The following is an 11,599-nucleotide window of genomic DNA, read 5'->3' as shown; positions in this document are numbered from 1 at the left end:
ATACTTTTTAGGCTTTGTGATGGATCACTCATGCTGTAGGATGAAGGTAACAGAGGAGTCTCAAAGGATGTTCTTTAAAAAGTCATATACCTTTGGCTATTGTGGGTTGAATGCTGTTTAGTCAAGTAAGGCACATTCCTCAATATTAAATATTTTCTCTTTGCTCATCTAGCCATCTAGAAATAAAGAGATGATAAATACTGGGGGAAAAATCAGTTTTGTTTTCCGAAAACTAAAAAAGTGCTGAAAAACAATATGGAAACTCAAATATCGGAATTATTTTTCTAACCAGACAGTACTGTTTGAAAATCCTAAACATTGGTTTTATTTAAGTTTACATCATATTTGGATAGAAAGAGTCTCTGATGAGCTTTTCCTAGGTTAGAAACAAGTGGCAAACAAGTCCTTGATTCAGCTTGTCAGGCCTCCCCATCGCTTCGTGATGCTTAAAGACACATGCCGATCCTTGTGTGGACTTGGGATTAGTGCCTTGACTTCGTCCCTCAGAGCAATGTGTTTAAAATTGGCTGTAAGAGGAGGATTTTCAGAGAGACGCACAGGGATTTATTTCCCTGATTCCCATTACTGTAAGAGCTGTGAATCTAAATCGTTTTGCAGCCGACCCAAAATTTACCCACTGCTGTCCCAGTGTGTCAATTAAACAATAAAAACCAAAACAACCGTGATCAGATGTCATTCATTTGAGAACAGAGTTTTATAATTTTCCTCATGCCAAGCAAACAAATTCACCCCGCTGATGACAAATACAGAATCATTCAGTTGGGACAAAGAGAACACAAATCTCAAGTCTAAATGTTTCTTGTGCTGTTTGTCAGGAAGTTGTACTATTAGTGAAAGACTGTGCTCTTCTGGGAACGTGAAAACGAGGAAATAAACTCTGGCTCCAAATTGTTGGAAATGCAGTTCGTGTTGTTTTTTCCTTTCATTAAAAAAAAAAAGTCTTTCAAGACTCCAGTTGATCCAGGTTTCATAAAAAATGTATTACTTCTTAAAAAATATGATTCTGATAAGAACAGACTTCAGCAGGGTAATAGGCAAAACTGCATAAGAGAAAGACAGTTCTTGAAAGACTGCTGGGCGTCTCTTTGCCCAATCATCTGGGAAAGAGTATCAAGTTGGTGGTCCCTGGAGTAAGCAGAGCCAAGTCCCGGTCCTGACCATCTTTGGAGTGAGGCAGTCTCCATGGTGTCGCAGATCTATAGTTCTGCTTCATGACAAGGTGTATCTGAATCTAAGGATATAGGCTGGGTAAAGTGAAGTAATCGGTTTGTTTTTGTTGCTCATTCTGCCTCTTTAGTTTAGTTTAGTTTGGGGAGGAGGGGAATGAAAAAGTACAGAGAGAAGGTTGAAAATAAAGTTAACAGAAAACCCTCCCACCAGGGGGCTGTACCATGGCAAGCCACTGGTCTAGTATTTGGTTCTATTAGTTCAAAATTCTTATTTTCATCCACCAAATATTGCAACTATTCCACCATGTTAGTTTGAATTGGAAAAACCCGGCATACACAAGTCAGGGTATTAACTTGTGTCATTAAGGAATGTCGAGTGGAACAGTGTCCCAGGGCCACTGGTTGGACAGGCATCAATGCGGTCATCAATGTGAACTCCTCAAGCCTCCTACTCAGTGTTTGCTGGGACATTGGGTGTATTCTCACGCACGCATGTGCATGTGTGTATATGGGCTGGGAAATGGGAAATACGACTAGTAAAAAGTATAATTATAATGAACAAAAACATACTCTTTCTTCCCATGAAAAATAGCAGACTTAGTAATGATAATCTGTGGGAGCTACATTAAAAAAATTCATGAAACAACAAGGTCACTCTAAAGAGATTATGAACTGGGGACCAGAATACTTACTCAAAACATATTTTGATTCTGAAGGTTCCTTGTGAAAAATTCACAGAGAATGGTGGATGTTTTTTTACGTACAACTCAATTTCTCTCATTTACAACATAGATCATTTAATGTAACATTTGCAACCTTAGGAAGGCAGACATGTTTAATCCAAGTCAGTTTATAAATTCCAATTTCACATGGATTAAGAACTGCAGATAAATTAAGTCACAATAATATCCTGTACATGCATTAAGGCTGGTGACTGCTAAAGTCTCTTGGGTATCTACAAACAGGAAATCACACACAGATTACTGGGTCTGAAGAGTGTCTACATCATTAAAAAAATCTAGCTTTTTTTTTTTCTTTTTTTGGTGATACAGATTTCAACAGTAACTCTGGAAAACTGTGAAAAATGTTATTTAAAAATATATATGTATATACTACTGCACAGTTTCAAAGATGTGATTCATAAATAATGTTGGCTGCACTGATTAATTTTATAACAATTACTGCACTTCCAACGTGATGCGAACACGCAGTGACTTATACTTAATATTAGGCACTAGTAATAGCCTTCAGGCGTCCTACAGTTTTATGGTAGCTGTATTGTACATATATATTTTTAAATGTATGCATTTATACAAACTGTGTATATTATGCATGGGATGTCAGAAATGTACACATCACTGTTATATAATACACACATCATTGTTTTACATACGAGGATAAGTTTGAGTGCAGAAAGTCTCATTGCATTGCGTTCCATGTGTTCAATCTAGTACACAATGTCAACTCTTCAGGTTACTTTTCCAGTATGTTCCCTTTTAGATAGTGGGTCTGTGTTTCCATTTGCAATTTGAAGTTTTCAGACATTACTGTTTTAACCAAACCTCTCTTTCCAGGTACAATTCTGCACATAAGTCTGATCTGTGTAGAGTAGTAACAAATCCCAAATTTTGACCAGGAATGTATTTGGGTTACTTTTCTTTGAAAGGTAACTCTAACATTGTGATAAAGCATGGCATTCATTCAGGTCATGGAAAGGTAAGGTCAGTTGAACTTGTGTTGAACTTCTGAAAAAATAATATGTTTTCAAATAGAAAGAAATGATACTAGACATTATATATTGAAATGGGAGAGTCTCTAGAAGGATATACACAAAACTGTGAGCAGTGGTTGTCTCTGGAGGGTGGGGCTTACTGCCTTCTACTTTCTATAGCTCTGTATTGTCTGAATTTTTACAATGAGTATGTATTGCTTTTATAATCAGGAAATCCAAGATAGTTCTACTTTGAACAAAAATAAATAAAAGGAACAGTTATGAATGACTTTAACAAGCAATGATCAGAAGATGGTTCCTTACCAAAATCATCTACGTCCAAGCAAATAGAAATCACTGCCCACATTCTCTACTGAAGAAACACAAGATGGTGAGAGGAACTGCATGCTCTGACCATCCCGGAAATGACCAGTGGCGTTTGGTTGGGAAACATGGGTCACCAAGGAGCTGATAACATGCCACTGGCACAGTCAGCCAGAGGCCACCTGTGTGTCAGCTGGAGGCCATCACATGGATACCACACAAGACACGCAGCTTTGAAGATGGAGGAGGCCAGCAATACACCCTGGGGATGCAGGACAGACCCTGAGGAACCCTTTATGTGACAGTTTGAACATTTCATCATAATTCAGCAAGAGTAAGCAGAACTAAGCCTCAGTCCTCCAAGAAAACAATTTACAATTTCTTAAGTTCGACTCCAATTTCCAACATCAAATGGGATCGTGAATTCTGCGAACAACAATTAGTGGCAGGGATGTGAGAAGCACCTTAGTTGGATAAATGCTAACTAGAAATTCTGTTAATAGCTCAAGATGCTTAAAGGCCAAAGCCATATGCAAATTTCATAAACCTTTCATCTGCTCATTTTAAATGAATTTCAGATCACCAAAGTGGTTCAATCGTTTGTACAGTTTTGAATCAGTGCTTAGCTAGGGAATTACAGCAATCTTATTTCCCACCAAAAAGTGCCTGACAAAAATGTTAACATTGCGAGCCGACAAGATATAGGTTTCCACTGATGGTTGGTTAATGAGACCACCAGTGAAAGCATACATCCATATCTGTTATATATGATTTGTGCCACCATCACCTTGAAAAATGGATTGCTCCTCCTGTTTTTCTCAGAGTGTCCTGGTGCAATTTTGTCAATTGAGAGGCCTCAAGGACATTATTTTTGTTTTTAAAATGTGACAAGGGATATCTTTTTTTTTTCAGGAGTTTTTCTTTTTAACCAATATTTTTATATCCAAGTATATTCACAAGAAGACTACATCTAGGGCATGGCAAGAGACTATCAAAGAAACAAGTTTCAGACAAAAACTGTAAACAAGATGTCAAAAAACTAAAACGTAAACTTAAAAAAAAGAGAAAAAGAAAAAAGAATTGAGGGCAAGACAGAGCAGACGAGTGGGATATATAAGTGCAATGTTCTGGTCATTGATACCCAAACAGCATGGCGACCACTGCAGGAATAACTTCCCCTGGACAGTAAGCAGCTTGCTCATCAAAGCCTGAAATATTCCGCCCCCTGCTCCACCCCTACCCCAGTTCAAAATGCATTAAAAGTGGCACATTCTGTACAAAGAGTGAGAGGGCTGGACAGTATCATGACAGCAAGTAGTTCTCAGACAGATAAGCAACGGATACAGTCCCAGCGAAGGGGGCTTCTAGGTAATGTCCTAACGTGACCAAGAAAATTTGTAAGAAAGCTATTGTGGAAAGAAAAGACTTGAAAAATACCAGTGGACAAATGCCACATGGCTCTACAGCCACTATGTCACAGTGGCAGGAAAAAGAAACAAACACATGTGCTGGGCGGGCTTGTTACACGTGCAAAAGATTTCAATTCCTAACTCAGCTCCAAGATGCAGCTGCTGCTGTTTTCATGTTGGTTTACGTTCAAAGGCACTGAGTCCTTACCAGGTCTCAGCGCCATTTTCATACTATTTGGGGGAGCAGGGCAGGGAAGGCCTGTGGGAGTTGATCCATTTGTTTATAACGCGTTTAGTTGAGAATAAAGTTGGATGCAGGGGTTGGGTGTTTGATGAGAGGCAGGGTATTTGGTAACATGCAACCTAGTAAATGTCCAGCACAAAAATAACCGACTTATTGTCATTATTCAATTACCCATTAATATACATAGTTAAAAAATAATTGGGGAATAGTATATTAATACTGAAAGTAATCAATAATATAAGGACTAGGCTCATCCTAACTGGCAGTCAAGCTTTTGGTGTGCTGCATTGCACCTGGTTAACTAACCCATGAAATTTTGGTTGAATGTTCTGAGAAGTCATGGTTGAGCTTTGAAATAGAAAAGTGTGTGTGTGTGTGTGTGTGTGTGTGTGTGTGTGTGTCAGAGAGAGAGAGAGAGAGAGAGAGATATTGATTTTGTGTGTGTATGTATGTAAGCGTATTTTCCCTAATCAGAAAGCTCTGATCACTTGGTTTAGCCTGGGATTACAGAAACCAGACAAAGAAAATGTGTTCTAAAGAGCTGTGTATCTTACACACATACACAGGCAGCTTCTTCTACACCCACACATACAAACACACATGCCCTGGGAAAAGACCATTGTTCGATGCTGAGAAATAGTCACCGCAGTTTGATAAATGCTGGGGGTTTCAGTAGCACAGTGTCCCGAAACATTGAGCCATCCGTGGAGACGAGAGCACAATCCAGCTCAAGGGTGAGGTCCCTACGACAGGTGGGTGCTGTTCCGCAGCCAGTGCAGGCCCTGCTGGGAGTACTGGACCAGGTGCTCCATGCTGCTGTGCAGGGTGACAGGCCCCATGAGCAGGTCCAGGTCATTGAAGAATTCTAGGGAACAGAGGAAGTTGTTAGAGTGCCACACATGCCAAGTGTGCTACCCTGAGACACCTGAGTGACTTAAGAAAAAATTCCATTCGTGGTCTCTCTATAAATCATGCATTCTATGTTCCATCATGTGATCTTAGCATTTAATCAAACAGAACGAAACACAAAGGTGGAGAGCTCATTCTATAGCCAAATAGCCACTCTATTGGCCGTTTTTCATTAAAATGAATAATATTTACTTAGCCAAACAGCAAAGAACACTGATGTCCTCAGACTGTGTTCTCGTGCAGTAACGTGTCCTGCCCTGCACATGGGTGGTGGCTCTGTCATCCTGTATCCTGGACTCAGCTGTGGCATGTGCTGAGCCCCTGGAGCAAGTACAGGCTCTTGGAAGCAAACCAGAGATGGCTCTGACACATCTCTGCTGAGGTCACCTCCTCATCCTTGGACATTCTCTGGGTTTGTCCTGTCATTAAACATTTATTGTGTGCCAAGGTGCTATGCTGGGTGCAGGGGGTGGAGAGGGGGTAGAGGCAAAGAGTGTGCCAAGATGAACCATCTCTCTCAAGATGTCACAGCTTAGTGGCTAGTAGAGACAAATAAATTTAGCTGCTATGCTGTCATAACTGGATCATGGAACAGCACTTCTCAAAGGATGTGATGGGAGAAGTTTCTCAAAGGTGGTGATATACATGCTGGGAAGGCAAAGGAGGTGTTAGCAAAGACCCCAGACCAGGTGGCTGGGGAGGTGGCCATGGCAGGGACCCAGGAGCAGGACAGGGAGGAGGAGTGGGTGGGGGGAACAATGCCAACTTCACGTTGGACGGGTGGCACTGAGTTCTCTGGTAGGAGACGTCTAGCAGGCAGCTGGCAGTGCCAACTGGAGCCTGGCCTCCTCAGCATCTCCCAAACTGGTGATATAAAATTTTATACATTTGTCCCTGCTGTTTTGTCCACCTGTGACACCCACCCCACTCCATCTCAGCTACTCAACTATTTAATTGCTCTTCAAAACCCTGTTCCATGCCGGCTTCCCATTCGGTTTTCAGAGTCACCACCTCTGGGCTGAATGTCACATACTGTTTGGCTTTATTATCAATTTCATGTAGTTAGCACATCTGACTATCTGTGTCATAAATTCCTCATCTCATCGTGGACATCCTGGTCTTGTCCTCAGAGGCTTATGCTATTGTGGGAACAAAATTTACATTGAAATGTTTGTAGTGACCTCAGATTTGTACTCTCACCTATTGCTGAAGGGAGAGTATTAAATTGGTGTAACCTTTTGGGAAAAAAGTTTACAATATGTATCAAGATATTTAACAATATATATTTTAAAAGAATCTATACCTCTTTACCCCAAAACTCTACTTCCATAACTCACTCCTATGAAAATAATAAAAAATATGGACAATGATTTATATAAAAATATGTATAACATTGGGCTGGCCGAGTGGCGCGATGGTTAAGAACTGGCTTGGGATGCCAGAGGGCCCCGGTTCGGATTCCTCATATGAGGGCCAGTGACACTGCCCTCTACAGCTAAGATGCTGAACAACAGCTCAACCTGGAGCTGGGCTGCCTTGAGTCGCCAGCGACCGCGTAGGCTGCAGCCCCTGCGGCAGTGGGTTGCCATGGGCTACCGTGTGTAGCCAGCAGCCAGCGTGAGTGGCCAGCAGCCGCAGTGAGCGGCGGTCCAGAAGCCGGCGACTGATCTGCCTCGCCCGGGAAGAGCGCAATGATGGTGCCAACTTGGGCCAGTGAAGCAACATCCTCCACAACTAGACTGAAGAACAAAACAACAGCAACTTGTCTGTTCCCCTTCCCCCAATTCCCCAGCGCTGTTCCTATCCCCCCAATTCCCCAATAAAAATCTTTAAAAAAATATTTATAACATTATTTGTAACAGTGGAAGAAGATTGGAAGTAACCTAAATGTCCAACAACAGAGGAAAGGTTTGAGAAATCATGTTTGTTTACGAATGCATAACCACTATTATGACAATATTATAAAACCATCATAAAGGATATTTTTGAACTAGTTAGTGCTGATAGAGTATTAAATGAAAAAAGACAGGGTATAACATTGTACTATGATCTTATTTTGGTAAAAATCATGCATATTTGGAGGAGACTAAAAGAAACTTCAGTTAAAATGTTAATAGTAATTATTTCTTGGTGATAAGATTATTGTTGATGTAAACATTTTTTTCTCTATCATTTTTTGTACTTTATGAATTTAGCCACAGTAAACACACATTCCTTTGAGAATCAGTAAAAACAAACATTTAAAAAGAAATATAGCTTACTGCTACATGTAAAACACCCTCTTTTCAGTGGTAAGAGCTATCACTTAAATAGCTAGTAATATTCATACTCATGAATTAATCAATACTTCAAATCTCCAACTGTATCCTAGGTACTGTGCAGGTCTTGGGAATACAAAGTAGAATAAAATATAATCCTTACTTCAAGGTGTGGTCATGTGTGTGTCTATCTATATCTGTATCTGTATTGATATCTGTGTCTATTTATATCCTCTGTGTCTATATCATCTTTATCTTTACCTCTATCTCTAATTTTCCACAGTGAAGATAAAGGTAGGTAAAGGCACAGGAGGCCCTGAGTGAGCAGAAGAGGTCAGGAAAAGTTTCACACAGTAGGTGACAGCTGCTACGATTTCTTCTTTGGGGGAATGATGACTTGTTTGAGGATGCCTAAGGGTCAGGCTGTCTCCCTGATCTGTGGCTGAACCACACACACGCTCCCCAGAGGCACACACACCTCTGTTTTCCTTGGCCAGGTTGTCTGCCATCTCCCAGTAGTCATAGCTGTGGAGGATGCTGTTGGTGATGCTGACGTGATTGGCTGCCATCTGGTGGATGCGCTGTGGGATGCTGACGATAGTCGAAGGGGACAGGGTGTTGGCACTGGAAAGGCTCCCCTGAGATCCCACGGAGCTGGTGGGGGAGGGGTTGGGAGACATGGGGGATGGGGTTCCAGTGCTCCTAGAAGAATGTAGAAAAACAAGGGTGGAGAGGCTGGTACCGGGTGAGGTTGGGCAGCCCCTCAGGGCACTGTAAGCAATGGAGCACACTGCCCAGCATCGGGCACTGACTCATGTATTGCCTTCACTTAGGAAAAAAGAACTTACTTTCCACTGGCCCCCCATGGAGATGGGGCTTGGGCAGCTTTAGATGAATTCTGCAGGAAAATAAAAACATTGGCAGTGAGTCATCTGCTGAAGTTTAAAGAGCCAGCAATAACATGTTCTCAGGTGATGGTTGGGAGAAGTAATGGCAGACACTGCAGACAAAATGAAGATTCCTAGGGACTGGATCTGGGAAGTCACCGATCCTAGGCTATTGCCCCCTTCTCTGGAACCTGGACAAGGGCAGCTGCATGGCCTGCGGGGTTCCACAGTTCATCCCACCACCTGGGTTTCCATGCACCAAATTCTATGCATCAAATTAAATCATAATCTGGAGGGTCTGTTGAATCCTGAACCAGTCTAATTTTTTCATCTTAAACTTACATTTAACTGACATAACATTTAATGCCTGAAAATATATGAGACATCAAATTCCATTATTTTAACTTATGAGGCTTAGAAGTATTTCTCTTGAAGGAAGTTGCTCTTGAATATTTCTAAAGAACAGATGAAACTATATTTCCGTGACAGATAGGGTATTCAAAAATCCTGATTTACCTGAATATTCTGCTTTGGGGGGGTTAGGTTGAATGAGCCAGTTGTTGGCATCAGGCATTTACAAGAAGTTTTGCCTCAGCAAGGAAAGTTCCTAAATGTATGACCAGATTTCCTCTCTGAGAGCCCAAGAATGCTTTCTTGGACCCAAGCCTATGGGACTGTTTAGGAAAAAAACCAGTCTTTATGATGCTGATGTTAATTTTTCCTTCCAGAGACAAAAACAGCCTCAGCCTGGTTCCCCGGAGACGAAGCATTTCTTTTGGTTAAAAAGAGCTTTATGAAGCGGTGACTGATTTTTAATTGTCAGTGGGGGTGTTATCAAAATGGTAAGAAATGGCCATACATGTGGCAATTTTGCAATTGCCTTCAGGCCTCTTCCACTACCACTAAGCCCTGTGACTGTAAAAACCCTGAGTGGGAACAAAGGCCTCTGTTCGGAGATAGCTCCATACCAATAAAACCCATTCGTTATGGACAAATTCTCGTTGTTACCTGAAGATTGCATAATCTCTGAACTTTAAGGAGCATTTAAATAGCCTTTGATTAGGGACAACTACCAATAACTCCTGGATGAGGAACTCTGATTTCTTTTTACTAGTTTCAGGTGTACAAAGCAACATAATAGTTAGACATTTACACCCCTCACAAAGAGATAACCCCCCTCCCCCAATCTACTGCCCCTCTGACATAGTATATAGCTGTTACAACTCCATTGATGATCACGACCAATGCACTGTACAACTGAAGCTGGAGTAGAATAATATTGTGTGTCAACTAGAAGGAACTCTGCTTTTTAAGTTGTGTTCTCTCCCCATTCTGTACATATTCACGGACTGCATACACACATTAAGAACTTTTTAAAAGTTCTGTGGTAACCTCTGTGGCCTACAGAGTTCAGATTCCTTCTCTAGTCAAGCATTTATCTTGGCTGTAATAACTCTCCTTAGTATCAGCTCTCAGATCTGAAAATTTTGAAAACGACTTATCTCGACCTTAGGTGCCCAAAGTGAAAGGAACGGCTTAGTGTCAGTTCTTGTTATTATGACACATGATGATCAATGGGCCAAGAGAGTTATCTCCTTGGCTGAGACCTGGTTACTCTCCATGCATAACCGGAATGAAGCGACATGCTGGACACAGTCCATGCGACTCCCAACATAGCCTGGTCTTCAGAGATAATCTCTAAGAAGTGGACGTTGGGCATTAAAGGATCTGAAATGATGGTTGTGTATCTGACAAAGGTTTGGTGGAGGTAGAGATGGAATAATTGCTCGTTGCTATAGACAAATGGACAGAAAAGAGGCTCAGAAATCTCAAATTAATTATTAGTTCAGGTCCACTTCACCACGGTACATCAAAGAAGGTTTTCTTGTTTTATCTCCCAGTGCAAATGATTTCATTCCCCGAGACAGGTGAGCGTTCTAATTCTATTTTTATAGTAACACATGGCTATTGTCCTGGTGCCTCCGAGTTCTAACAAGTCATTTCATATCATTTAAAATAACATCTTTATTAAAATTAAATTAGCTCCTGGAGATAGCTAAGGGGAAGTTCTAAGTAGTTATTTCTAAGAGACAGAAACTCGAAGTAAAGATGAGGAATTTATCTTAGCTATCAAGATGAATTTCCTAGGATATGGAATGGGTAACTGGATCTTCTTTCTCTTGCAGCCATAAAAATACTTGAACACACAGCAGGGGGATAAATGAGACAGGCTCTCAAGGCCATTCTCTGAGGCCTGAACACCATGGATGTGCATAAATGGGGTTAATGTGGGTGTCAGAGGGCTCCTGTATTATCCCAACAGCCATGGATTCTACCAGGTTCCTTAAAAGTGTCTTTGACAAGGAGACAACTAAATAGAAGGAACAATGTCACCCATTAGCCAGACAGTACCTTGAAATAGTCGATAAGTGCTTTTGAATACTTTACAGCATGATCCCTTTTGAGTCGAAACATCCGCCAGTACAGGAGAGCCAGGCATCGGTAACTGCAGCAAAAGAAGAGAGCTAAGCCCTGAAAGCATGCGTGTGTCCTTTGCAAACAAGACTTGAAACAAATCTTGTTCCAAGGTACTTAATATTTATACCATGAGATCTATCTATTTATCGATCGATCTCATGGAATATGTATGTATGTATGTATGTATGT

The 11,599-nt window shown here is 41.1% G+C and overlaps 1 protein-coding gene across 1 annotated transcript in view; it reads right to left on the bottom strand.

Annotated features, from left to right (window-relative positions):
* Positions 1-299: 299 nt before the first annotated feature.
* The window catches only part of AFF3 (ALF transcription elongation factor 3), a gene marked incomplete at its 5' end in the record, with an annotated part of 138,313 nt that continues 127,013 nt past the window's right edge, over positions 300-11,599 (bottom strand). The window contains 4 exons of the mRNA XM_019669197.1: positions 300-5,743; positions 8,524-8,747; positions 8,894-8,943; positions 11,345-11,438. Of these exons, the coding sequence (XP_019524742.1) occupies positions 5,622-5,743; positions 8,524-8,747; positions 8,894-8,943; positions 11,345-11,438 (490 nt within the window). The remainder of the gene's footprint in view (positions 5,744-8,523; positions 8,748-8,893; positions 8,944-11,344; positions 11,439-11,599) is intronic.

Source organism: Hipposideros armiger, unplaced genomic scaffold, assembly GCF_001890085.2.
Source record: "Hipposideros armiger isolate ML-2016 unplaced genomic scaffold, ASM189008v1 scaffold_550, whole genome shotgun sequence".
In the NCBI taxonomy this organism is placed as follows: domain Eukaryota; kingdom Metazoa; phylum Chordata; class Mammalia; order Chiroptera; family Hipposideridae; genus Hipposideros; species Hipposideros armiger.
This window is presented reverse-complemented; position numbering and strand designations above follow the sequence as displayed.